The sequence below is a fragment of the Temnothorax nylanderi genome, unplaced genomic scaffold (genome assembly GCF_030848795.1).
Source record: "Temnothorax nylanderi isolate EJ_2023f unplaced genomic scaffold, tnyl_v1.0 TNYL_tig0248_pilon, whole genome shotgun sequence".
NCBI lineage: Eukaryota > Metazoa > Arthropoda > Insecta > Hymenoptera > Formicidae > Temnothorax > Temnothorax nylanderi.
The window spans coordinates 239,323-267,185 of record NW_027249310.1 but is presented as its reverse complement, the minus strand read 5'-3'; the positions used below and the strand labels follow the sequence as shown (position 1 = coordinate 267,185).

Sequence of the window (27,863 nt, the reverse complement as noted above, 5' to 3'; positions counted from 1 at the left end):
AGGTTTTTACGTAGATAGAAATGCCCTATCGATACCTCATAATATAGCTTTTATCCAAAAGCTAAAAAAAGATTTGGTTAATTTTGTGCGTTAATAAACATTTTATATCATTAAACATGCCCGTTTTCGAAATTGAAATTTTATTTGTGAAAAGTATCAGGTATGTGCTTATAATTCATTTACAGATTGGTTTCTATATTAATATATTCTCTCGCGATCTACATAGCTCTTCAATTATCTCATCGATTTGACTCGCGAGGATGAAGCGTGGTGCTACTGGTGCTTCATCCCGTATCTATAAAAGGAAAGAGATCTGGTGCGGCGCGAGGCCGATCGCTCGTGAAACGCGCGATTCCTCGTCGACGATTCTCACGATTTGAAGCGTCCTGTACTCAGCGGTGAATCAAGACACCTTAAAGCCTTGAGCGCAACATAATTTTGTGACGGAACTGTGCCCGTTCACGCAGCTTTATATTTCAGGAAATATTTAATTATCGGAAAATTTTATTTAAACAAGGTTGTTAATGGAAGCTCTATTGATATACCTATAGTCAGCAGACCAGGCTATTTATTCGGCTACCGTTTCACGTATAAAAATTTAAAAAATGCAAGCTTTAATTGCAATAATAATATATCATCAAGTATCAAATTTTATTGTGATATTATAAAGTCAATTGTCACGATACGTTGAATATTCACAAAATACTGAAATTACGACATTTCACTAATTAATATTCTTCTCGCGAGTTCGCAGTGCGGGTCGGTCACTACTATCCGCTGCTGTCTAACGGACGACTCTCGGGCGGGGAGGACCGGAGACCGGAGGACCGGGAGGACGCGATAGTTCAGTCGACGAAGAGACGCTGTGTCGCGAGGATCAACAGGTGCGAGCGTACAGTGTACACTCGTCGTCCGAGAAGCATGGGTAAGTCGAGCACTTTATCTCCATTCTTGACACGCCGCGCCGTTCCCGTCCGACGAAGCGCGTCGGATATCGCGCTCTGCGACACGCGAATCTCACGACCTGTCGACGTATCACGCTGGAAATGCTGGAATCTCGGAGCTCGTCCGCTCCGCGGAAAACGATCCTGGACCCTTCCTCGAACGTGTGCAGCTCTCGCGTCACGATCTCCGTGTAAATTTAAGCGAGTTTCGTCACGGCTGAGCAATTTTAACCGTTGTATTAATTTCCGGATGCCAAAAATAGGGATACGTAATTTTTAAAAGCATGAAAAGAAGATTTGGATCTCGCAGACGCTCGAATAATTAAATATCCTTTAGGTAGTTTTAAGTCTCTTGCTTTTTTAATGTTATAAATTCTAAAGAAATTACGTGTCGCTCTTACAATTTGTTTTAATGACTTATTCCTGCAGATATTGGGATGTTAAGAGAGCGTAATAATATTGGAAAGATATTTCATTCTTTTCTGAATATTTTTTCTATCTTCTGAGCTTTGATATTACCGCTCGATTAACACAAATATTCTAAAGAAACGTATCGTGGTAATCCAATATTTTCAGAAACGTTAAAAACGAAAATTATGAAAAAATGACGTATCTTTTAAATGTCTTATGGTGTTTCGATGTATTTTAATATGTCTATTCGATATTCGTCATTTTGTTAATTTAATATAAATTTTTCTTAAAGTAGCGCCCGTTGAAATGTTCGCAAGTTTCTCATTCACTATTAGTTTCCCGTGGAATTCGGCGAAAGTTTGCAAATTAGAAGAAGACAATGAACTTGAGACTTCCTGCGTATGCAAGTATGAATTATGCGCCTCGAGCTGTAAGGATGAGAAATAACGTGACGAACAAATATCTTTCCGTCAAGTTACAGGTATCGAAAAATATTTGAATGTACATACAAGAAAACGAGGAAAGACTACGATAATCGAAATTCAACTCACACAGCTATTAGCAATCTACTCGATCCGGATTAGACGCTGTGTGAAATGTCATGGATAAATGTCTCGTCGTGAAAATGTCATGTACAGACGCATCTTAGTATACACAGCTAGTAGTTGAACGTTATGCAACAATTAACTATCATCGAACGAGAAGCGATATTTCTTCTCTATTTACGTTTAGCGAGTCAAATTTATTCCCTTCCTTAGAGCGGAAGAAGGTGCGTTATACGCCATGGAATCGAGGAGATTTATTCGACGGTTCGGCGTTCGGCGACGCAAATTTATGCGTCGGCCAATGCAACTGCCCGCGGACCGGGATATATTATATGCGTGGTATGTTGCGTAAATGACGGGGAAAGTCTCGTGGGCCGTGATAATGTCAAAAAGCCGAGGCAATTCGATTGATTTTGGGTCAGCGACGCTGGGAACGAAAGAGAAGCTCTCGCACGCGACGACGCCGACGCTTCCCGAGGCCGAGCTCTGCGGCTGTTGACCGTGAAAAAAATACATGAGCGATGCGAAGAAGATAAGTAGTAAACGCTGACCTAGAATCGAAAAGTGTGGAAACGCGCGTACGTTAATCGACTTGCAGATAGGGGGGGGGGGAAAGAAAAGAAGTGTCTTATCGGGAGCCGTGATCGCAATTACGATTCTGCGACTGGAAGAAATTATCTAAATTTGAATCCTTAGTTAACGGATGTTCGGCGGGTTTTGTGATCATGAATGAATTGCATGAGAAACGTCTCAACGGGATATCTGATATAATTTAAGAAAAAAAACTTGTATTTAATTAATTACTTGAATAATTTGTTGGCTTTTAATCAGCAAATTATGAATAAATTGATAAAAAGCTAACAAATTATCCAAATAATTAAGGCTCCTGTTCACTCACCACTACTATTTCAGATTGTGACGTCAGAAACGAGAAAATATATACAATAAAAATTCTTGCTAAATGTATTATGGAAATATGGTTCAATAAAGCAACATTTACAATCGATAGAATCGACTTGTAAAATGTATCAAAAACTATCTTTTTATTTCGGGGAGGAATTAAATCATATTTATATTTCTATATATTATTTCGTTTTCGTTATGCATAATTTATTTCCAAATATATGGTTATTTATTAATTAACGAAATAAAAGGACAGTTTTCGGTATCTTACAAGTCGGTTCTATTGATTGTAAGTGTTATTTTTATTAAAACATATTTCTATTTAAATATATATATTTAGCAAGAATTTTTATTATATATTTTCTCGCTTTTGACGTCACTTATGAGATAGTAGTGAACAGGAGCTTTAATTGAAGGATAATTTAGAAAGGCTAATTCAAAGATTGTGGTACTTAGGAATACGATTTAGTAAAAAGAGGCAAAAAGCAACGCTAAGAATTATCGCCTCGATATTGCGTTTTTGTCCTCGACATACTCTCGTCTTTAACGAATTGCGACGTTTATAACATTTGCGCAAGATAGATCGCCGCCGGTAAAATATCCAGATCCTTTCTCTATCTTTTTTCTCTGCCTTTTTTTCTGCGACGGTGCACTACCACGTTGCGCAGTTGATTTTTCCGCGCTGACTCACCTTTTTGCTTTTGCAGGGAACATTTACGTCTGCAGCCTGCTCGTCGCACTCGCTGTAAGTGGCCGGACTTTCATCCGTTGCGGGACTCATGCGGTCCTGCGAATGCATTTTCCTACGCTTCTTGCTCCCGGAAGTCGATCGTTCTCTCCGCGCGCATGTCGTCGGCACGAGAATTTTCTGTCGTCGAAACGCCAACAATACACCGGCGGATGAGAAGGCGAATGAGAAGACGCGGTTAATTAACCGAACTCGCACATAAATTTAATTCCAGCTAATTATCGTAACGGGCGCGAGAAACTTTCTGGCGTAAAATTGGAACAGTCTTTCCCTTTTTATCAAATAATTTTGTGCGCTAAACAATAGTAAAATAACTTATGGCATAAATCTTTCTATAAGGTTATCTGGATCACGCGAAGCAGCGAACATTAATTCATAATTTTGCAATGTCTGAAATTTTTAATTTTAATTTTTTTTATATTAAGATAATATATTTTTTAATTTCAATTTTTTAAAAAATTTCCCGTGATTCATATACATGTTACCTCAAGAAAAAAAAAGATTTATGATCATGTCTGTATATGTCGTAGACGCTGTTCGTTGCGGTGCAATGTGGCGACATAATGCGCAAGAGCATCGTTTTCGACAAAAATACGCCGGACGTGTTTTATTGTCCGCAACACAAGCCGATCGGTTTTGAGAAGATGCTGGTCAAGGCGAGACCGCTCTCCAGGCTCTGTCAGTTCGAGGGCCGTCCGATACCTGAAGATTACAAGAGCGACTGTTACAACGACGTGGACGAAACCGAGTACGCTTGCAAGGAGAAGTACAGAATCATGGTGAGTGTCGAGTTTTACTCGAGATCGTGATAAATTACGCGAAAAGTAAAATTGATGGTGAAAACACGCCGTTTATATGGTTTTGAAAGATGTAGTACATATATGACCAAGACAAAATCAATTTGAAGAATATTCCAAAGAATTTATATTCTTGCAAGGAATTCATGGAAGAGCAATATTTCTATTGGTATATCTAAAAACATATTCTCTTCCACGAATACTTCCAAATTTATCTAATTTTTAATTAAATTAGGTGTATTGTTAATGTCGACGTCAATAAGATCAATGAGCTTGCGATAAAGAATTAATCCCATTTAACTTTAAAATAAAGGACAAATTCGCTCGATCTGTGTCATCGTCGTAACATCAAAAACGCCGTAACGCGTGTAACGGATTGGTGTCGGTCTTTTTTCTCATTACAGAAGCGATTCAATAATCCAGATGGGAAATCGAGAATCATTGACGCCGAGAAGTAGAACGGGGATGCTGCACGGCCACAATCCACGCGCAAATCATAAAACCCAAATAGTCAAAGTCACACCATACTAATGCTCGGGGCTGCTGCTGCGTCGGAGGGAGCTCAACCATTCACAAATAATACTTATAATAAAATAATAACGACAACGTAGATAAGCTCGCAGTTATTGCCTTAAATAAATTATCCATTTCTTCATGTTACAATATTAAATAGTAATATTATATTACGTTACGTTTGCCTTCGGGCGAACAATACATAAATAATGAAATCACTGCCACATCAAATATTCAAGATGAAGAAGTGGATAACAAAAAAAAAATTATTAACAGACACAAATAAGATGCTCATAAAATAACGAGATATTTTATAGCATACATTTTTCCACTTATCCTAGGACGCGAGATATGATAAGGAACAATAATCAGTTCTCTAATTTTTAAGCTTCGTCAAGGGTTTATTTTTATAACATTATTAATAAAACTAACCGCAACAGAGCTTGGTGATTGATCATTAATCCTTTGACGGAGCTTCGGAAAGTATTATTGCTTTTATATAAGGGTTCAACTAGCATAGCTTTATCAGTCACATGTTAGTAAGCCATATTATGAATCATATTGCTAGCATTTACTTTGTAATGCTTGTAGACGATTTTAGTCACGGATATCTATTACTTTAAAAACTTTATCCCATTTCCACTTATAGTAATAATTAAAAAACCATAGAACTTTGTAAAATATTTGCAAAAAAGCCAAATTTTTCGATAATTCCATAACACCCAGACAAAACTGTTGGAGACTTTTCATGAATTTGCAAGTGTAAAATATTTGATAAATTTCCTTATCTATCGCTGTGTATACATGAAGATTTTACTTTCATGTCACATATACATATATATATACATGAATAAAGCATTGGTAAAATAAATATTGTTCTTTATATTACTTTGTTGTCGACTTGTGTCACGATATATCTCGAGGAACACATCGAAAGTCAGGAGCACGTGGTACGTAGACCTTCAAGATTGAGTGCAGATAAATAATATAATTAATCATCAACGCCGAGTGCGAGGGGAAAATTACGTTGTGGATAGATTATTTTATGCCATCATTATGCATACGATTATCTGACATCGGCCTTTGTTTTAGATGAGGCTTCATCCACCGGGAAGTAACACGCCTTATAACGGGACACGCCTGTCCAAGTTTCTGGCCTTCGACAAAGATTTGCCGTATGCGCGAAAGAAGAATCAAGTGTAGAGGAGAGCGGCTGCGTCCAAGGACGACCCAAGGAAGAGGGCCTTATATTAATGCAGCTGAAAATGTTCGCACGACGAACACGTTAGTTATGTTATCAATCTTATATGTCGAGAATGCTACTGCTAAAGACAGAGATACTGAGTTCCTGTAATCCAATTAACGAGAAATGCGTCCCATTTTCATACAATCGATCGGATCGAACCAGCTACTGATCGCTCATTTATGTTACCATTTACTTGTGATACTTGTGTTAAACGATTTAACGTTCCTACTCGGCTTAACGCAAGTGCAAACTTCCTTCACGAAATGCAGTGAGATTGTTTTTGTAACATACGTAAAAAAAAAAACACTTTGTTGGTTAGTTACGTATATATAGATAGAGAAAAGAGAATAATATATTTAAGGAAATATCTCTCCATCTATATTTATACATTGTTACCTGTAATCAGTACGTGAGAAATGTATAATATTTAATATTATGACAATATGTTCATGTAGAATATGTAGATCAATGCATATTTATTCCGATGACATTCAAGAAATTCCCATGTAAAATGGATGCATTTATGTCGCGGCATTTAATTACAGAAATATGTACTAGTAGAATTTATGAAAGCTATAATTACAAAGAACAAGAGATATCTCAATTAAAATTTAATTGCCTCCTTTAAAATTATCAAATATTTAACATGATATTAATATAATTGGAAATATATACAAAAAATTATAATTCTCAACTAAAAAACGCGCAAAAATTGCTTTGTTGTTTTCAATGGCAGCTTATTCTACATGTAAAAGATAATTATCTTTACACTTATGAAGTTAACAGTTCCTCTTTTATAGGAAATTCTTTCATAAAACTCTAAAATGTTAGTCCGCTAACATTTTGATATAATATTACTTTATCTTTGTTCACATTGTAATACAAAATTAAAGTCAAGTATGAATCTATATTTAATTCAAATTTTATTTTAAATTTGTGTCCAACCTTATTCGATGAAGCATTTATAAAGAAAACTAAAAAACACTTTTTACAAATGTTATAACAATTATAACAATGTTTTGCACTAATTTTTAAAATTTCAATTATAAACACTATTGGCGAAGATTTTAATATGTCCCAATGTACTACATATGTAATCATTTCAATAATACGAAAGAGATACGAAGAAGTTTTAAGGCTCCTGTTCACTCAATGTAGCCATCTTGATGACGTCAGAAACGAGAAAATATATAATGAAAATTCTTGCACTGTACGTTAAAATAAAAATGTTTTTAATAAAAGCGTTTATAATTGATAAAATAGACTTGTAAAATATACCGAAAACTCCCTTTTTGTTTGGGTAATCAATAAATAACCCACATATATCAAATTGAATTGTATCTAAAAGGACGAAAACAAACTGTTTGACAGCTGCTGAATTAAAATAAATATATTTGTTATAATTTAATATTATAACAATATGTTCATGTAGAATATGTAGATCAATGCACATTTATTCCGATAATATTCAAGACATTCTCATGTAATTTGATGCATATTAAATTATAATAAAATGGGAGTCTTCGGTATGTCGTAATACTATGACAATTATTTTAAATATAAAAACATTGCACTGAAATAAAAACTGACGCTGTAAATTGCAAGAATAATATAGCTTTTTAACGTTATTTTTCACGCTTTGTAACTCACAATTTTGCCAATTATGACGCTATGTACTATCAACGCTTAGCAATCGAGCCAGCAGGAGCCTTAACAGAAACTTTGTTCTCTAGATCTATTATTCATATATCATATTGTACTATACCTAAAGTCGAAATATAAGTTATACATTGCGAGAAAAAACTAATTAGAATTAAGTAGTACTTTTTTAAAAATATTTTTTGTACATGTATGTAACGAAAGATATTGTCTAATAATTAATCTTAAATTACTTCTCTTTAAACGTTCGCGTAAGATGCATCTGACGTACGAGATGCACCTATCGATAAATTTCTGTTTTTACGATCTAACTAATGACTAAATCGGCAGATGTAAAAATAAAACTTATCGGATCGCGTGCGAAACACATTTATATGTTATCGATTGCGAAAAATTAGGAAACGAAGCAAAGACACACGTGGTTTGTGTAATTCGAAATAATCATATTACACGCTCTATAAGATCAGTTTCCCTCCGTTTGAGGCCCTGATTTGCGCTACTTGCTCCGGAGTGAGTATGAGTTTGCTGCCGTTGGGTAATGCCAAGGCGTAGTGACTTCCGGTCTCGTTTACGACCACCACCAGCTGTGTGTTGGCATTCGTCGTCGGCGGCGGATTATTCTTCACTGGCGTAATGGATATACCGCCCTGGCTCATTCGCTGAATAATTTGCGGCGAGAGAATGCCTTTTGTTGAAGGGACGGTGATGTCCGAAGTGATCGTAGGTTTCTGTTTAGATTGATTAGCAACTTTCTGAGACTCTAACGACCTAGCTCTGTTGGTTGGAGTTGTTTTCCCTGTAGTAGAGGTGGGAGTCTTCTCCATGACGATCATTTCTATCTCATCGTCGCTGTCACTGAGCATGATCACGGATGTGACCTTCTGTCCGCTGTTCTCCGTGCTGGATGTCTGTGATGTTTTTCGCCTTGCCCTCGATAAAGGTTGTGGAGGAACGTCGCCTCTTATGATTTTCGAGTTGGTGGGCCTTTGACAATTGCCTCTGACAGGCGTGCTATTGCTCTTTGTCGCCGTGCCGTTAGGATGCTGCAAGTTCTGTCGCGGCGCCGCAGATTTGTTATTCTGGCTATATCTATTCTGCGGCCTGGGAGTACCCGGGTAATAAACTGGATTCTGCGGGTTTGGCTGATTTGTCATCGGCCCAGGTACCATGTACCTTGCCTGAGGCCTTGACTGCGCTGCATAGGGCACATAACTCGTATTGTTGACGTATGGTTGGGCTACCATCATTCGCGGATTCTGCTGTTGATAAACAGCTTGCTGTTGCTGCTGAGCGACGGGCAGAAACTTACCCCGTGGAGGGGTATGCATCATATAGGGTTGCATGTAGTAACCCACATGCGGAGCTTGCGGCACGACTCCCTGGATTGCTCCCTGGGGTACGACTCCAGGATTCTGCGGCATCGCGTAATAATAGTTTTGTTGCGAATTCGCGGGTACGTAGTTACCCTGTCCGTAGTGGCTCGTTGAATTGGACTCGTACGGCGGACCCTCATCTTTAATGTCAAGTTCCGAGTGCACACTTTTGACAAATTCAATCTTGCAGATCGTATCTGTGGAAGGCACTGCTCCGTTAGGATTTTTGCTCACTGCAGATGCAATAGTATTATCACCAGAGATTTGCGATTCAGCTCCTTTTTCGGGTTCTCTATCTTTGAGTTTACCCTTCAGCTTATCTTTGATAATTTTCGCATTAGCAGAATGAGAAATTTCAGATTGCGTTACATTGCTTTGAGATGCATTTTCCTTAATGTTCTGCAGCTTATGCTCGAATGATTTTAACCTTCGATTGGTAGCTAAAACAATAAAAATGTTAAAGTTATAAAAGTGTTAAATGATACAACATTTATGATTTTATAGCATTTTTCTACCAGTATTTTTTCTTTTTTTTTTAAATTAAAATTGACTATCAATAATATTCTATCACAAAAAACAAATTTTAAATTCTATGAGAATTTTAGCATCAATAGAGAAAAGATACGATGGTCCAGTTTTTCTTGGAAATTCGGACACTCACACGAACGTTTATTTTTCCTTTTGCGAGAGCTCGGTAGAATCCAATCCTGGTCTGAGTCCTCCTCTTCCGACCAGTTGCCAGTGTTTCGATCTTTCGGGTCAACGTGAGAAGCGGGTGTATTGGCCTGTGTGCCGGGAGCCGCATACACTGCCTCAACATCGGTCCATTCTTCCAGCTCGTTCTCGTCGCTCTCGTCGTCTGAATAGAGCTGTTCTGTGTACGAAGAGACGCCGCGCGCTCGTAGTACTCGTCTACTGTATTGCGTTTCATCTGCATCTGCGAAGGACGTATCGTTTTCAGTATAAAAGAAGAACAAGACACCTGGATGGAAGACGAAGGAATACCTTCGTCGTTTGACGCGCTCTCATTTCCCTCGTGTTCCTGTTTCTCTCCCTCTTCCGCGACTTGGTTTCTTCCTGGCGGCGCTTCGATGTCCGTCTGTTTCTCGTCACTTCCGTTTCGTCTTTCGTCGCTCGATTCCTGACTCTCGTGGTGACTCTGCTCGGAATTTTTGGCCGCACTTTCGTGTTCGCTCTCAATTTGTTGTGATTGTTTTTGGGTATTTTGGGTGCCAAGTGGGGATAGGGCAGATTGCGATAACGTTTGTAACGTTGCATCTCCGGATGTTGAGAGTGGATCCTTGCCCTGCGATCCAAGAACCCACCAATTAGAGCTGAGACCACTCTCACCGGATGAGTCCTGATCCTCCACACTGCTACAACACATTACATGTTTGTCTACCATACATGCTCGACAAAGTAATTAACGTTACTGGAAGAAGTAGACAGCGACCACATCGTAAATCACACATGGATTGTAGCAATCTCAAGGCGTCAGGTAGTTCAAATTCTTCAGATGAAATGGAATAATATAATGAAAATGAAAATATGAAGCTATAACACAACATTATTTTGCTATTCGTATTACCAATCAAAGCCAAGAAACTTCGCAAATGTGCGTTTATAAAGTATGTTAATAAAGCAGAATGGCAATGAGATGGTATTTTCTAGTATCTTGAATTACAATACTTTTCCGTGATCGTTTTAATGTGTGACGATGTATGAGATTTTGAGAAATAATATCGATTATTTCATGCTTTAAGATATAAAGAATATGTTGCTGTACATACCCTTCTTTAAAATTAGACCATTCCCTTTGAAGTTTTGCCTTCGCTTTTCGCATTGCATCCTTTATCGTCGTCTCCATCGGTTCCACAGAATTTAATAATTCAGTCAATTTCTTTACCAACTTTACTTCACACAAAGGAATAACTTCCGCCTATAAACGCAGCATAATTTTTAGCAAAATAAGCAGCAAAATATTATAGATAAAATCATTATAGATAATTGTATTAAGCTTACGTTATTGGAATTATTGCTTTCCGAATCACTCGTTGAAAAACTAGCAATAAGATCCCTTAATTCTTCCACACTATCGGCTACAAGGTAAAAATCGGAAACGCTGAGATCGGACAACATCTTGTCGAAACGTTGCTTGCATTCATTTGTCTTCAGATCCTTTGATCTTCGCAAATTGTAACCGGTATCAGTATTGTTTGTATAATCGTCTAAATCGCATTCCACATTCGCTTGTAATCGCGTCTCGCTTGCAGAGAAATTTTCCTCATCTGTCTCATTCATTTGATCGTCTTCTGATCCCTGCTCCTTTTTTATCTCATCTTTCTTGGCTTCAGTTTTATTTTTTTTATCGTGTTTTATTATATTTCGAGATCGCAATTTCATTCCTGTTTTCAAATTTCTTTTTCGAATCTGGTTGTCCGATTCTGTTTCTATCGTCGGTTGTATTTCTGAGATATTGAGATACTCACTAGACACTTCTTCACTTAATGACATATTATTGATGGAGGAAGATGCACAAAACACCGTATTAAAAATTGTTTTTCTATTTAAACTGTTTTCACTTACGCTAATATTACTATTACTAGTTTTCGTTTCATTCAGTTTCTCGTCATCCGATTTGGACGTCAATATTGAAATATCACTTACATTATCACTAGCAGAGATACTTTTGGAATATACATCTTCAGGTAACTTTGAACCCTCGGCATTAATTATCTCATTCAGTTTTTCATCGTCCGTCTTTGAACTGTTGGACAAGTTATCGTTCAATTTCTCGTTCTCATCTTTTTCGGCAACTAGTGTTTCATTACGGGATACTGCAGTATCTTTGTACAATTCTACGAAGTTTTCTTGTGATGCTAATTCATCACCACTACTGCTTTCGTGTTCACTCATTCTTTTCTCTTCGTCAATTTCCGTTTTTAAATCATCTAACATTTCATTAATTATTTCTATATTGCAATTGTCATTCTGAGTATTGGTAAAGCCTTTGAACATCCGCGATGATTCGTCATCGACAGATTTGTTATCGCTGGAGGTATTGGTATCATAGCCGCTGGATCTCGCGTTTGACAGCGAACTTTCTTCGGACATTTTCGACAAACTCCTGCGACGCTTCCTGCTTATGGCGTCTAGGCTTATGTTGTTGTTGTTATTATTACTGTATGTGCTCGTACTACTCAAATTCGTATCCTCACTGATAAACGAACCTGTAGCACTATCGTTGTTACTAAGATCTTTATCATTATTTCTATTTTCATTTTTATTCGATCTGCGATCGGATAAGTTATTGTGTATTTGCAATTTCCTCTTTCTGTATCTGATAAATTTGTTCCTTTCCGTTTCTCGCTCTTGTTTGATAGGCTGCAAAATTCATAGTTGATATAGCATGTGAAACATAAAAAGCTTATACAAAATATCATAGTATGTTTTAAAACCTCCTGAGTTTGAGTATCTGTTGTAATGAATATTGAGATTTTCGAGATCGTTATCATGTTGTGGTATTAAAATTTACTGACCATTGTATTAGATATTGTGATTTAAAGATAAAAAATTTTCACAAAAATGAGATATTTTTACAATATCTCATTATAATGGAATATTATAGCGGATGAGGAACATTTTTCTATCATCATCAACATTTTTCCATATAAAATGTGTTCATACTAGGTAATTAAATTATCTCTATAATGCACATTAAAGGATTTAGTAAGAATTAGTAAGAATATTAAAAATATTATTTTTTAATTAGTAAAAATATAAAGGGCTATTCATTTAAAGAATTTTCAAATGCCTGTGGTGACGGTGTGTGCCCCTACCAGGACGGCAGCCCGGCACCACACTAATTAGCCGCGTATTCTCGCAAGCGCCTAGCCGCGCTAACAAGCCGACAAACAAATTCAGCAAAAATACTCATCGCTTTCATCAACCGATCGAAGCTCCAAGCAAGAGTCAATTTGAGCACATACTCGTGGAATAATCATCCGACTCGTAAAGAATTGCGACTAGTATTTTTGGAGTGATATTACTGATATTATTTACAGCTTTACATCCCATCTTACACTAGGTATCTCTCTTTTCCATACACCACCACCACCACAACATTTTACCTCAAATGTCAATTATATATTAAAACCCCTTGTTTTAAATATAATTTATTAACCTTTAGAGGCCGGGAAAAGGACTTGAAGACTTTTTTTTTTTTTTTACTATTTTTCCCTTATTCAACACACAAATTTTGCCTGAAAACATCAAATAGCTTGTGTTTTTTGGGTGGTCGATATTTCGACCACCCCCGGCCTCTAAAGGTTAAAACCCAATGTGTGTGTGTGTGTGTGTGTGTGTGTGAGCGCGCGCGCGCTCAGTCTAATATATATCTATTATTATCTACTTATTGTAAGCAAAGATATATAATTATAGTTATTATGCATGTATAATATTTCTTCTGTTCTTTTTCAAAGTACATGTTAAGTTTATGTGTAAGCAATGTCAATCAAGTAGAAGAATAAATAATTTACCTTGACTGTCGACAAGATCTTATTGTCCAGGGAATGCCTGTAAATTCTAAGATCGTTCGGCATAAATTGAGGAAAGTAAATGTATCTCGCCCCGTTGCGATCGACTCCTAAAACTGTTTCAAACTGATCTTCCCATGGTTGGTTTACCATATCTTCCTGAACTGTTTTTCTAGTATGCTATAAAAATTATGACAGTTTTTAATTTGATAGTGCCTTGTTTTTAAGATTACATTACGAACTCACCATGATTGTATCACAGACGGTTTTCAGCAACCAGACCCTTTGTTTGAAGCTAAGATCTTCAAAGTCTTTACCATCGAGCATTGAAGTCTCGGGAAAGATGTTCCAAAATTCTGGCTCAACGCCGATAGTTTCTAGAACCTAAAAATCTTTGATCACATTTCTGATCACTGTGGTGAATGTTATCATGTGTATATGTATAATGTGTAGGGTGTTTAAAATATTGCCGATATTCGATGCAAAGTTATAAATTATTATCGATTCACAACGCGAACTTGCGACAATACATACTTTGGTCACGTCTTCGTGCTTCGCGCGATAAATTTTGAACCAGCTCGTGATTTTGTACGTAAGAATATTGGTCCAAAAGTCATACGGCATCGGTGGTACCTTGCGCAGCTTTGCTTTGGTGGTCGGGGAACTACAATTTTAAAATCGATTTTTGTATAATAATGTTCTTTATCACATAATTAAATTCAGTGTTGGATTTAATATACCTCAGCAAACACGTCATGATGTTTGCTAGCTGTTTAGAGGCCCTCGGTATCAACAGCATCCTTTCCATTTCGTATAAAGATAACTGAGGTATATTAAGAGATTCTTTCGTTAAATGGAGGAAATGGAAAATTTGTGGTATCTGAAAGAATGTTACAAGTGATATTTTTTATATAATTGAAAATTTAATAAAATTATGAGTAATCTTAATTACCTCCCACATCGTTTCCATTTCCTCCCTCATCTCGTCGGTGAAAAAATTATCCTGCTCCCCATCGTTAACTTTTCGCTCCTCATCCTCTTTTCGCTTTCTAATCCTGCACGACATTTTGCCTGTAACAAACGACGGAATCATTTTATTAATAAGTAAAAATCAACAATATAAAATTAAATAAACTGCGATTTACGCGTCAATTTGATTTCGTCGAGATAAATGTATGTACATTGTAAATAATATAAGAAACTGTAATTAATTTTAAATAAAAATTAATTTTTATTTAAATTTTTTTTATGTCGCGAGTTAATTATTCGCCTTATTTACAGGCTGGCCTAGATCCACTACATTTTTTCTAATTCAATTCGATATGATTACTAATTATACGATGTCAAAGTAGGAACGTAATAAACTATCACAGTTGACTGTTATCAGAATATCATAATTCCATGAGTAATACCGCGCCGTTAATTGTACCGATAGAATCACGTGTGTATTTAAAAAGCGCGTCGTCTCGTCACTCATGTATAATCATTATCGTCGCTTATGACATCGTCGTTGCAGAACAAACGCCGGTGACCTAATATCGCCCGTTGTACAAAGAGTATTTATCTGGAAAAAGCCCGACCTTGCCGCCGCTCGCGGCAAGGTCCCCCTATTTAAAGCACGCAGGTCGTATAATTACTAGTTACATATTCCGTTCAACGGTAAAATATTCCTCTCGACGGTCTGCATTATCGTAATCAACGTGAATTATTCAGCTGTTCTTTTCGCAAAATGTTTTGATCATTTATCATTGACCGGTCCTATGAATAAAAGATTAATTAATCGCTCCGGCGCGCGTGATCGATGTATTCCGCGTCGTCAAATCAATTTCGTCGAATCAAGGTGTGACGAAAAATTGTTCGATTACCGATGTCCATCCGGCAAATTGCTTTCGCTGCCAAACGCCCGCAATTTCATAGACAGGCGTATCATTGCCGCCGTTGGCCACCCCGGTAAACATCGAGGGGGATATTTCGCTCGAGATACGAACGTCAGCCGGTCGCGCGACTCGCGTAAGGTGCCGCATGCCGTGCCGTTGAACATCGATAAGGATAACACAAATGTTTGCCTTGTAATTACGCTGAGACGCGACGATCCATCAGAGGGGGCAGTCACGAAACATTTCCACCGCAGACAAGTCTGTAACCACTCTATAACTCTTGTCTTGTTATGCACGACGATGGAAAATTGCGTGAGGCTACCGCGGTGGTTTTCCATTCCACACGCTTTTCTATTGCGTTGTCACCCTCTGTGCCAACATCATTGTGTTTACGATAACGACCCGACTGATCGGCTGGGGACTTCAAAGATAACGGGGAAAGTTCGAACGGGGCGCATTGGGTTTTACATTATAATGATTATACATTGCAGGGTGTCCCATTACTCGAGGTCCATACATTAAGGGCGTGTTATTGAAGTCATTTAGAATTGAAATTGTTTAATAAACATATGTCCGTAAATGCTTCCTAACAGAACTACAACCATTGAAAGTTGATGTGGATATTTGAAAAAAGAAAGAAAAAATACATTTAATTTAACTTCTTTATAAATAACTTAACTTCTTTAACTTGTTTGTAAATAAACAAGTTAAATTAAATGTCTTTTTTTCTTTCCTTTTTCAAATATTTACATCAACTTTCAATGGTTGTAGTTCTGTTAGGAAGCATTTACGGACATATGTTTATTAAATAATTTCAACTCGTTTCAACTTTAAATGACTTCAATAACACGTCCTTAATGTATGGATCTCGAGTCATGAGACACCCTATATGATACGAACTGTTCACATCTCCCATGCTTTTGACGATTGACGAGCGTCATTAATTTCATTAAAAAATGTTAACGTATTCTTCAGAAATTAAAGTTACGCATTGCATACAGATTATTTAATAATTTCAATTTAATAATGTAATTTGTAATATCATATAAGAAGCATGATGGTACATGATTGAATTATTAAATCAATGAATACATTATTAAATTAAATCAAAACGTCACAATTTACAACTAATTCAATAATATAATTTGTAACGCAATTAATTTCATTATGATATCGATTTAATAATTCAATTTAACAATACAAATTCTATTTTCGAAAGGCAAAACAGCGCGGAATAGAAGGAAATTCGCGCGCACGACCGCAGTGACGCGAGATAAGCTTGCTCGCGGACGCGGACGTTTTTATTAATTAACGTCACCCTTGCTTAAGGATAGTGATCGCGCAGAGCGAGGAAAGCTCCGTCCCCGTTACGTTGCGGTTAATATATAACGCATAACAGCCCATAATCGCGCGACAATGTGCGCTTTTGCACTTCCTGATCGATCTATATCCTGTGCTTTGCATCGACACGCGATCGATGCGATTTGTAACGGCGATTGCGAATCGCCATATACATTATAATGACGCGCGTGAAGCAATGTGATGCACCATTACGGCACATTTTTTTCCTTTCTCTTGCGCGCGTTATCGTAAACAGAATGATGGCCTTTCCGCCCCCGATCAACGGGGGAAGCTTTCGTTTGGTCGTTCAGTGCGCGATTTAAATGAGGAAAAACCTGAACACAATACAAAAGTACAGGCAATAGGAATAGGGAATAATATCCGTTTCTACCAATGCAGATAAACTTTGATCTTGGTTTAACTTACCTTTTATCTTTCTCTAATTTTAAGAACTAGAAGAAGATGAAAAGTAAGTTAAATCGTGGTTAAAGTTAATCTACATTGGTAGAAATGGACATAAGACAAGCAATAGAAATAACCACATTTCAATTTACCTTTCTGGTAAGCAGAGATGGACATGAATGACATTCCATCATTGGCGATTGATAAATAAAAATGTATTCATAATTCGCCTTTTAATTGAATGATGAATAAAAAATTATTCATTATTCCCCTTTCCATTAAATAATAAAATATATAATAAAAATTATTCGTTATTTGGCCACTCGTAAATAATGAATAAAAATTTACTTGTTATTTGATTCATTTCGAATAATGAGTAAAACTATTATTTTTATTTATTCTACAAATTCTAAATAATAAATAAAAGTTATTTTATAACTTTTGTTTTTAACATATAATTAAGTTAGCAATAATTAGGCAAATTATGAATACATTTTTATTCTTTAATTTTTTGTTATTTAAATAAAAAATTATTGAATAATGCCCATCCCTGATAAAAACTGTAATATTAACGCAATGGGATATGAAATAAGCAATAGAAATAGAATTTCCGACGCGTTAGATTTCTGTTTTCTATTGCCTGTGGTACGCGATTAATCACAGTGATTCAGTTTTATTATAAGTTGAAACGTGATTATTTTTGTTGTCTTGTGTTATTCCCTATTCCTATTGCTTGTACCTTCGTATTGTGTTCAGACCTTAACGCTCGGGTAAAATTATCTCCGCGATCGAATGTTCATGTTCGATGTCTCGTTTCCTTGAGAAAAATGTGCTCTTCTCCGCGAATGCATCCCTCCTTTTCTCTATCTATACCACATCACGGCACCACGACGGACTCGCGATCGTAAATACCGAGGGCGATTTGAAGGATCTAACAATAAGTAGAGCGTCGGATCGTATCAAAAGGATGTGCACTCGATTACTGAGAAAAAAAGTGGCACGCCACTTTTGTGTACTCGTTTATGTTAAACGAGATATCCCGCACGTGAGAGAACAGATATTCCAGAGAGATAAGCCATGCTTATCAAACGTTTTACAGCCGTAATTTTACAAACGTAACTGTACTTTCACGTGACGTTTATTGTCTTTTCCCACGTCAATGTATAAAAATGCCGCTCTGGGGATAATCGGATAACGACTGACTCAAAGAGGGCTATTCTTGTGGTGTAAGCACATTATGGCGAGATACATACGATTCTGCCGCGGTCGCCGTATGGAAAGAACGGTTTTGCTGAAGTGAAAAATAATTATAGTAGGTCGTTGAAGAATGCTGTAAAAAATTTTGATCATGATGAATCATTTTAGCAATCATCAGTTTGAGTGTTCTACATAATTATTTTGATGGTGCAACAAAATTATTTTCAGATCTGTATCTAGCTAAATTTTTAGATACTTCAACAAAACCGTTCTTTCCGTACGTATAGGTACTTTCCGAAATTGACACCGAAATTTCGAGTTGAAATTACATTACCAAGAACGATGATTCGTCAGAAATTTCCCTAAAAAAAAAAAAAAAAAAAAAAAAATTAAATTCAAAGATTTATCGAAGAATCTGTTCATTAGAGTCAAATCTGACTCTCTTTGTTCCTCCACAAGAAGTAAAAGAACGTAATTTAGAGTCGCAATCGCCACGTTTATGTCGATTGTTTGCGATCTTGTCTCTCGTTAGTACAACAATGTTAGAATAACAATAATATTCTTTTATCTGGAAGATCACGAGTGCGCACACGCACATGAGCACAAGGGTCTACGAGGCTTACGAGTGTCGTATCGCCAAAGTTGGAAGGACACTCGCCACTATTGTGACACTTCAGTCAGCTGTCGGCCGTCTTGGGGGGTAGTTTGGAAAAGTCACGCGACAGAAGAAGCTTCTTCCTGATTAGGCGACAGTATTACCCGACGAGACTCACGATAAACGGTTCGCCTTTCGTACGATAAGGAAAATTGCTATGCGATAAATAATATTGATTAATACTAATGTAGGACTTAATGCTAATCGAAAAAAAGGAAATGTCTTTGTCAATTATTAAAATCTTTTATGCGATAAAATTCTCGGGTAATGGCGTGATGAAAGATCGTCGATCTACGTAATCAGAAAAGGGGAAAGAAACGCAAATGCAAGCAACATTCTCTTTTTTCCAAATTTACCGAACTAAGCGATTTAATAGGGCCTGCGTTAAGAGATAAAATCATCGAACGAGTTGAACGACATCGCAATGAATCAAGAGAGAGAATGATCGTGAAATGGAGGATTCTTCGGAGCGAGAGAAGAGGAGGCCGACCTTCAACCTGTGGAACGACGCGCAAATTTTAACGCATCTTACCTCGAATGTCGACCGAGCGCCCGATTACGTCCGCATGAAGATATTCAATGCGCCCGTGATGCCGTCGCAAACCTACAACCGCAATCTCAATGATAATTATTACAACACCGGCGATAGAGCGTCGCTTGATTATCTAAAGACCAGCAACGCCATCCCGTCGTACTCCGTTAACACCGTGCACCTGCAGAATCCCTACAGGCCGCCCCAACGAATGGAGGGATTCGCGTCTCGCGATCACACGAAGGTAAGATTAACACCCGGGAAGTTTCTGAAATCATTTCCGCGCGAAGAAGTTGAACGCCGCGAAAAGAGTATCAATGCGTATCTCGTACGCGCTACCAATCGAAGATAAAACATAAGTAGTACGAACAAACGTATCTTGATATAAGCGTATAATTATGCGTAGGGTATTTATCGGTCGCAAGATTTCACTCTGAGATCGAGATACAACAATCTGTTCGCAAAGAAGGAATCACCCGCTAACAAAAACAACGATCAAGAGAATGGAAAAACGGAAAGGTAGAGATCCCTTTTAATTAATATATATAAATGCCAATAATATATCATCTATTCAATCTAGTATTGCTCTTAGATCGAAAACTGGGAAGAAGCATCAAAGATTCACAGAGATCAGTGAGATTGCCAAGCAGTATTGCTCGTACAGCACCCTTCACGGTTTGCGTTACGTCGGTGACTCAGGATTGTCAATCGTAGAAAGGTATAAAGTTCTCTGTCTAATAAATCTAAAATTTGCATAAGGGGTTCTTTCATTTTGGGCATTTTCGAGTCTCAAGTTCCACGAAACAGAGACATCGTAATTTTCCAACAATTATTAAAACACAATTTTCAATGTAATATAGAATTATTAATCATAAAATACATGTATATGTATTATAGCACATTATCTATGTATATTAAAAAATATATATTATATACTTATATCTAGAGTTCGACCGAAATAATCTTTTTCAATTTTGACCGAAATCGAAACCGAAAACCGAAACTTTCATGGGAGAATCCTAGAAAGGTCATATACATATATACATACGCGCGCACATATATACTATGCACTTTTTCTTGATAAATGTTATAATTAATTATTACAATAATAATTATACATATTATCACAAGCCTATTATCAGTGTAATATGCTATATATTATCCGTAATATAACAATCATATTATTTCAATAACAAAACTTTAAAATATAAAATAAAAATATTTGTTAAACAAGTCTTTGGAAAATCTGTAGAAAATAAACAATTTCGACTACGTCGTCGAAGCTCTCTTTCAATTTCGGCCGAAACTCTGATTTTTGGCTGAAACTGACCGAAACCGAATTTTCGCTCGGACTCTATTTATATCCTAATTTTCTCTTTTAAATATATTTATAAATTAATTATGCTTGCGTTTCTATGTGTATGTGTATGTATGTAAAAAATTATATATATATATATCATACACTCCGTCAAATAATTAAAGAATCAAGAAAAATTGTCTAAAAAATAAGCAAATTTTAAACAGCTATAAATGTCGAAAGTAGAGATTTCAAGCTTCAAAACTCTTTTTTCAGATTTGAATTCCCATTTTTTTAAAATAAAGTTTCAGTTTGGCGGGATGTATTACATAGAGCATAATTAATAAATGAGTCATCAGTTATAAGTATTTGCTTTACAGAATTTTACATAAATGTTTTAACACTAGATGCATCTTTTATTGCAGAATATTTTGGATAATCTCGTTCACTACCGCGCTAACAGTGGCCATATATTATATTTGTTATCTCTATCAGAAATGGAACGGAGCTCCCATCATTATTTCTTTGAGTCCCGATCCGATGTCCCTTAATGAATTTCCGTTTCCCTCTGTAACAATATGCAACATGAATAAAGTGAAAAAGACGGAGGCAAAACGGATCGAGCGTGGGTAAAGTGTGCATTAAATCTAACTTATTACTCTATAATAATCAGTAATTATTATAATAAATAAATACCATCGCCAAAAATAATTATAAAAATATATATATAAAAAAGAAATTTTCACGATTTTCTTTTTGTTAGGCTCGACGAATTGGATAAACTATTAATGGAAGATATTTGCAATTCGGAAAGCAACGTAACTTACGAGCAACAGACTGTAGACTGGGACAGGATGCTGCGGTTTATGATCAATGTACATAGCTTCATTTCGTACACGCATTTGATATATACCGAGAAAAATTAATTATAAAATAATTATAAGAACTAAAGTCATGTCTTTCAAAGTTGACGAGATTGAGATTATCTTAAATTACGTTGTTGGAAAATGATTCTATTTCTTCATTTCTTTGCTCAAGGTATCCCAACCGTGCACAGACATGTTATATTACTGCCTTTGGCACGGGAATCAGACCGATTGCGAAAGGATTTTTAATCCTACCATGACCGACGAGGGCATTTGTTGTAATTTCAACTCGGTGACCAAGAAACATCTCTTCTATAACGCGTGAGTGAAGTGTGATAAGCTAAACTCGCATAGTTGTGAAATTGATGAATACGAGCCAAATATAGTCCATGACTGAAAATCTGCTAACGGGATTTCAGACGCGACTGGCCCGACCTGAATATAACGTATCCATCCGAGAGCGTTGATTGGAATGCTGAAAAGGGATACGATGCGAGTATGTCAGCGGATGTTATACCATGGAGACCTTATGGTGCTGGACTGATTTACGGCTTGACTTTGGCTCTTGATGTTGATATGAATGAGTATTATTGTTCGTCGACTGCCGGCGCGGGCTTTAAAGTGAGTCTTACGTAATGGAAACTCTTCTTTTTATTTTCCTTTTTGCCCTCTCGCAGGTGAGAGCTTATCAAAGGGCGATTTTGGAAACATTCTCTTAGGAAAATAGAGTTAACGTACAATAAGTCTCTCTCTCTCTCTCTCTCTCTCTCTCTCTCTCTCATTCTCTCTTGTTAAAATTTAAGTTTGTGAATTGTCAGGCATCGACTGATCTTATAGAATCCTTTTTACAATGATGTAACGTCACTCCCCGACTAAACGATATGATCACAATATTGCAGATGCTGCTCCACAATCCTGTGGAGACACCGAAAGTCGCTGATTTCTCGTTCGCGATCACGCCGGGCGAGGAGACCCGAGTGATCGTAAGGCCGCGAATATCGTCTGCCAACCCAGCGATAATTTCCATACCGCAAAGGAAGCGGAAGTGCTTCTTCACGGCCGAAAGAAAATTGCGTTATTATCGAACGTACACGCAGAGGAACTGCATTCTGGAGTGCGAGGCGAATTTCACGCAGCAGCTCTGCGACTGTGTACAGTACTACATGCCAAGTAATTATCATTAACCTTTAATCCGATACAAGTCTGACAAAGTGGTAAAAGTTACTTTTAATAAATTTATTAGATCTATTTAGATCATATTTCCTAAATAAGAAGATTTAATGCACCTAACAAATACGCCATACGTCATTAAAGAAAAAAATTTTTCGAGAAATTTAAGTTCAAACTTATATATCCCAAAAACCTGTGTTAAAGCGATCGACCCGTTTAAAAGTTATTAACTTTTTAATTTCGTATGAATTCTTATGGAGATTAACAGGTTATCAAATATATGGATTCAGAATATAAAGAAAAAATAGAGAACAATTCTTGAAAAAATTACCGTGTATAGAGGATACATTGGCACAGATTCTCAATAAATTTCACGATGATTCACTGACTAGTTTTTGAGAAAAGAAATAAAAACTGCAGCACTCTCACAGATCTTAGCGTTCGACCCTAAAAACACGGCAACGTCGCATTGCGAGCTCGGTAACTATATATGTTTTTCACATTTTTGCTGCCGGTTTCCGATATTTTCAGCCGATGTTTATATACGGCCTCTGATGTCTCATTTGCCTTTATACCTTAAAAGTGGATTTTTATTACATTTCAACATTTTTTAACCTCACTACTAACCTCCCTTTTCTCAGCATCTCAATGACTAAGTTTACACGGCGCCGTTAATCGGGTTTAATAACATCGGTAGTTCTTAGACTAGCCAATCACACTCATTCTTCAGAAGAAGGGAATAGCTGTGATTTGCCAGCCTAAGAACTACCGATGTTATTAAACCCGATTAAGGGTGGCGTGTAACAGCGGTCAATGATGTAAAGGGTACTACCGGTCGGGCGTTCAGAGCAGCCAACAGTTAAGGTAGCTACAGCGTTGCAGTGAGTCAAAATAGAGTCTCGAAAAAAAATTTTTTTATTAATGTATTAAAAAATGTATATTTGGTATCACCTTGTTCCGTGCAACTTCTAGTTTCCAGAAATGTATAATAACACCATGCAATTAATCCCAGATACAGGTAATGAATTAAAAACAAAGTGTCTTACACGCGGGTACCAACTTCACATTTGTCAAAACGACTGAATAAAAAATCTAAAAAATTGGGTGCAATATAGTCTTAAGTTTCTCAACTATCATAATAATAATAAAAAATGACTTTCTGGAAGTTTTGGGTCATTAATTGTATAAATAACTATAATTTTTATCGCATCGAAATTACGACCGAAACGTGGCAACGTTGCAATATTTCGAGATTGGTAAGACTGCTATAACCACATGTTGACGTGTGTCAAAGCACGTTGAGAGCTTCTGTATTTTGACATTTTCGCCGACATTGAGGTTAGATGCGGTCCGCGCTGTTGCCAAGTTTTGATGGCCGACTAGCCAGAGCTTCTCTGTTAGCTACATTTTGTTTGCTTTAATATTGAATATCTTTTTATTGCAATGGTAAACTAACGTTTTTTTTTAAATCATTCGTAATAGTTTAATTGATAAGATCTTCTGTTTTCCAAACCTCAATCTTTTTTTAAAATACTCGTAAAATCTCGTGAATTACGATTTTGCACGTCGTTCACATATACCCTAATGTAAAACTGACCAACTTTGAATGCTTATATTTCCGTAATTACGTGGTAAAAAATCGTGAATTAATTCCTAATCACGTATAATGCCCTATAGAATAACATAGTTTCATGCCAATCAAAAATCTTTGTTTTCGCTGATGCATTAGCTACCTTAAAAGTAATATCAACAGTGAGGTGTTGCCACGTTTTCTTGTGTTGTTCACTCGATATTTTTTCTTTTTATTTTTGTATTCAGCGTATTTATTTACCTTTTATAATATTTTATATTATTGCGTGATATTTTTGATTATATTTAACCGTTACTTTCTGTCTTTATCCAGATTATATATGTATGATTTTTGTTTCTAGCAGTTGGATTCAGGCAAAATTCCCAGCCAAAAGTTTTGAACCTCTATTAAGTATATTTACAAATACGCTGCCAGTAATTATAAAAAATGGTTAAAATCACTTAAATCAATAATATTAATGTCCTTGTTATGATATGCAATAGTAGTCAACCATTAAAGTATGCATACAACCGATATATATTAGATTTCTCAGATTACTATGCTTTTTGCTGGGAAGGTATACGTGATACATCCTTAAAACAGACCTTTCATAATACGGCGAGATTTATTTTAATTTTCTCGTCCATCTACTAGAACCATCTATTATTTGCAGAATCATCAAACACGCCAATTTGCGGCAAGAAAGACGAACCATGCGCTAAACGTGCCAGACGAGCTATGGAAGTCAAGCTCTATGACGAGGATTTGACGAGCAACATTACGAAGATGTGAGTTTATTTCTCAGAGTTATGCCTTTTTCTAGCGAGGTCAAAAACAGCGTGATCATTCACAAACTTTCGTTCCTCGCAGACCAAGCTGCAATTGCTGGCCAGGCTGCTTCGAGATCAGTTACAGGGTAGAGCTCTCGCAGAACAAACTGATACCGAACTTCCAAATCGACAAACGATATATGAAGAAAGACATAAATTACTTCACGTAATTAAAACTAATTATAAAAGCTTTAACTTAATTGCGGCGGATACTCGTTGACGCGTGTAAGAGGTGCAACAGGTTGGCATTCAGATTCTAGGGTACACGGTGTCCCGACAAAACACTTAAGTATAATTAGACTTTATCCTTACAAATTTTCATAAAAATTTCAATTTAAATTCAATGCTGATCGATGCAAATTGCGATACTTCCTTGTTTTCTCTAAAAAAATCAAACGCAAGTTAAGAAAGATCTGTCGTTGAATTAGGATTTATTAGGACACCCTGTACGTTATTCTCATCATGTCCGGCTCTTACCACGAGTTGCCTACTTACAGACGCCTTCGTAGTAAATTTCACAATATCGCATATCTTTTTCTTTCTCTTACGTAATTTACAACATCTTACAATTCGAATCTTGCAATTTTTAATGTAGGGAAAACATGGCAGTGGTTCATCTGTTCTTCGTGGACTCCCAATTCACGAAATACGTGAAAAACGAGCTCTTCGGATTCATTGAATTTCTGTGTAAGTATCTGTAACCGAGTATGATTAAAAGTAGTATGATTAAAAAGAAAAAGAAATCATAAATTCAATTTACAGCGAGTACGGGAGGCTTGCTGGGTCTTTTCATGGGTTTCAGTTTTTTGTCGTTTATGGAAATACTGTATTTTTCAACTATGCGAGTGTGGTGCCGCTTGATCAATCGCCGGGAATATCGGAGACCCACCGTGACACATCCAATAGACGACAACAAAAAAGTGATCTATCCGTTCAGGAATTGAATTAAGTGTAGATATCACGTAAATAGTATCTCGCCGGAAGTTTGAGTATATTACTATTAATGGAGTACTAGTATTTATATGTGAATATTAATTCAACCGTCCGAGAACTGCTTGCAGCAAAGTTATTAATATTTTAATCAATCAATCAATCTTTATTAACTTCAGTTTATGCCAAGAAGTGGACCTGATTTACAAAATAACTCACTCATACCTTCCACGCAACCTTAATATTTGATCCTACCTACTTTTCTTTACTCTAACTTCTTTCTCCTTCCATAATTGTTTCAATACTTTTCCTTTTAGCCCTATCCATTTCATCATTTTATATTTTATGTATTATTTCTTCTTTATTTCTTCCTAATTTTATAAGCCAATCTTTGGTAAACTCATAATCCTCTGCATAGTGGCTAATGGTGTCCCTACCTTTTCCACAAAATACACATAACTTTTTATCCTCTTCTAACTATAATATTTATTTCCTTCCTCCAGCAAAATTATTAGTATATAGTTCTAATTTCTTGCTAGAGATGTCCGTGATCACCGACTCCAGAATTAACGATTTTCCAAATTACTAATTTGGAAATTACTAACTAGAACGAATTTAATCTTTAGAATGAGTTAATTATGTGTGCTTGTAAAGATAAATCAATTTCTGGATTAAAAAGATTTCAATATGAAAAGAAAGTTGTAAAATATACTACATTTTGACCTTTCTCTCTCTCTCTCTCTCTCTCTCTCTCTCTCTCTCTCTCTCTCTCTACGAAATTTTAATTCTATTTTCTAAATGTCAAATAAACATCTTCTTTCGCAAGTTTGTTAGTGTGTGCTACGAGTTTATTGGCCACGTGTCGTCGACGCATATATCAAGTCATATCGGTGACCGATGTAACGATCGACAGGTGAAACTTTCAAGGTTTCGAGACACGGAGAGACGTGAGGACAGTCGCGTTGTCAGCGTTCTCACTGCCGTGAGCGACGAGCGGCGGATAAGGGTCATTTTCGAGTGCCTACGGTACGGGAATCTCGTCATTTCCGTCATTCCCGTCTCGCGTAGGTATCCGGCGTCGATCGCGGGATTGATGTTGATGGGTTAACAAATCGCGGAGCGACGCGGCGAGCGTCTTGTTGACGGAGAGGCCGGAGCTCGTCGTCGATTCGCAGCCGCGGCTGCGGCTGTCAACTCGGCCGAAGGCCGAAGCGTCGTGAGATCGAGCCCGAATCGGAGAAGTCGCGCGACACGCCAAGGGACCACTTGGTCGTCTCGGTTCTCGAAGGAGCTCCGCCTCCATCTCGCGGTTACCTTTGCTCTGCTCGTTCCCATTTACAATGGTGCGATCCTCGGCGACGATCGGGCGAACGGCATCGTGAAAATTCCAAGCACGTTGAAAATTCCAAGTGAGACACACCACAACGTGTACCCTCGTCGTCGAAGCGTGAGATTACACCGACACCGACGTGACCGACGGTCGCGATGACGCCATGACAGTCTCAAAGTCTCAAGCCGACGG

At 36.9% G+C, this 27,863-nt stretch overlaps 3 protein-coding genes across 6 annotated transcripts; 2 read left to right on the top strand and 1 right to left on the bottom strand.

Annotated features, from left to right (window-relative positions):
* The first annotated feature begins 215 nt into the window (after window positions 1-215).
* LOC139779887 (uncharacterized) lies at window positions 216-7,017 on the top strand. Of its 2 annotated transcripts, none has more exons than XM_071718366.1 (4): window positions 216-925; window positions 3,511-3,548; window positions 4,082-4,330; window positions 5,954-7,017. In XM_071718366.1, the coding sequence occupies exons 1-4, from the start codon at window positions 922-924 to the stop codon at window positions 6,062-6,064; spliced, it is 402 nt and encodes a 133-aa protein (XP_071574467.1). In that variant the 5' UTR covers window positions 216-921; the 3' UTR covers window positions 6,065-7,017. The 2 variants fall into 2 exon arrangements, with proteins under 2 accessions (XP_071574467.1, XP_071574468.1); XM_071718367.1 differs by lacking the exon at window positions 5,954-7,017 and adding an exon at window positions 4,753-5,732 and having other exon boundaries at window positions 635-925.
* On the bottom strand, window positions 7,014-27,863 carry LOC139779882 (uncharacterized). Of its 3 annotated transcripts, none has more exons than XM_071718358.1 (11): window positions 27,656-27,863; window positions 14,627-14,745; window positions 14,415-14,554; window positions 14,209-14,338; window positions 13,921-14,058; window positions 13,678-13,854; window positions 11,162-12,523; window positions 10,930-11,078; window positions 10,145-10,515; window positions 9,801-10,076; window positions 7,014-9,579 (listed from the first exon to the last, which is right to left on the bottom strand). In XM_071718358.1, exons 2-11 carry the CDS (start codon window positions 14,738-14,740, stop codon window positions 8,222-8,224), a joined length of 4,215 nt encoding a protein of 1,404 aa, XP_071574459.1. In that variant the 5' UTR covers window positions 14,741-14,745; window positions 27,656-27,863; the 3' UTR covers window positions 7,014-8,221. The 3 variants fall into 3 exon arrangements, with proteins under 3 accessions (XP_071574459.1, XP_071574460.1, XP_071574461.1); XM_071718359.1 differs by having other exon boundaries at window positions 10,145-10,512; XM_071718360.1 differs by lacking the exons at window positions 14,415-14,554; window positions 14,627-14,745; window positions 27,656-27,863 and having other exon boundaries at window positions 13,921-14,066; window positions 14,209-14,340.
* Window positions 18,324-27,068, top strand: LOC139779883 (pickpocket protein 28). The gene is made up of 13 exons (XM_071718361.1): window positions 18,324-19,272; window positions 19,523-19,922; window positions 20,085-20,197; window positions 20,271-20,396; window positions 21,401-21,604; window positions 21,739-21,850; window positions 22,014-22,162; window positions 22,261-22,462; window positions 22,741-23,011; window positions 25,255-25,369; window positions 25,452-25,577; window positions 26,007-26,098; window positions 26,174-27,068. Exons 2-13 carry the CDS (start codon window positions 19,599-19,601, stop codon window positions 26,353-26,355), a joined length of 2,016 nt encoding a protein of 671 aa, XP_071574462.1. The 5' UTR covers window positions 18,324-19,272; window positions 19,523-19,598; the 3' UTR covers window positions 26,356-27,068.

Coding starts and splice junctions, on each gene's coding strand:
- LOC139779887 (XM_071718366.1), top strand. Junction 3,549..4,081: donor GCCTGCTCGTCGCACTCGCT/GTAAGTGGCCGG, acceptor TATATGTCGTAG/ACGCTGTTCGTTGCGGTGCA. Junction 4,331..5,953: donor AGGAGAAGTACAGAATCATG/GTGAGTGTCGAG, acceptor CCTTTGTTTTAG/ATGAGGCTTCATCCACCGGG.
- LOC139779882 (XM_071718358.1), bottom strand. CDS start 14,740: ATGTCGTGCAGGATTAGAAAGCGAAAAGAGGATGAGGAGCGAAAAGTT. Junction 14,555..14,626: donor AAATGGAAACGATGTGGGAG/GTAATTAAGATT, acceptor ACATTCTTTCAG/ATACCACAAATTTTCCATTT. Junction 10,516..10,929: donor TGGTCTAATTTTAAAGAAGG/GTATGTACAGCA, acceptor AATGTGTTGTAG/CAGTGTGGAGGATCAGGACT.
- LOC139779883 (XM_071718361.1), top strand. CDS start 19,599: ATGGAGGATTCTTCGGAGCGAGAGAAGAGGAGGCCGACCTTCAACCTG. Junction 19,923..20,084: donor CGTCTCGCGATCACACGAAG/GTAAGATTAACA, acceptor AATTATGCGTAG/GGTATTTATCGGTCGCAAGA. Junction 22,163..22,260: donor AAACATCTCTTCTATAACGC/GTGAGTGAAGTG, acceptor ACGGGATTTCAG/ACGCGACTGGCCCGACCTGA.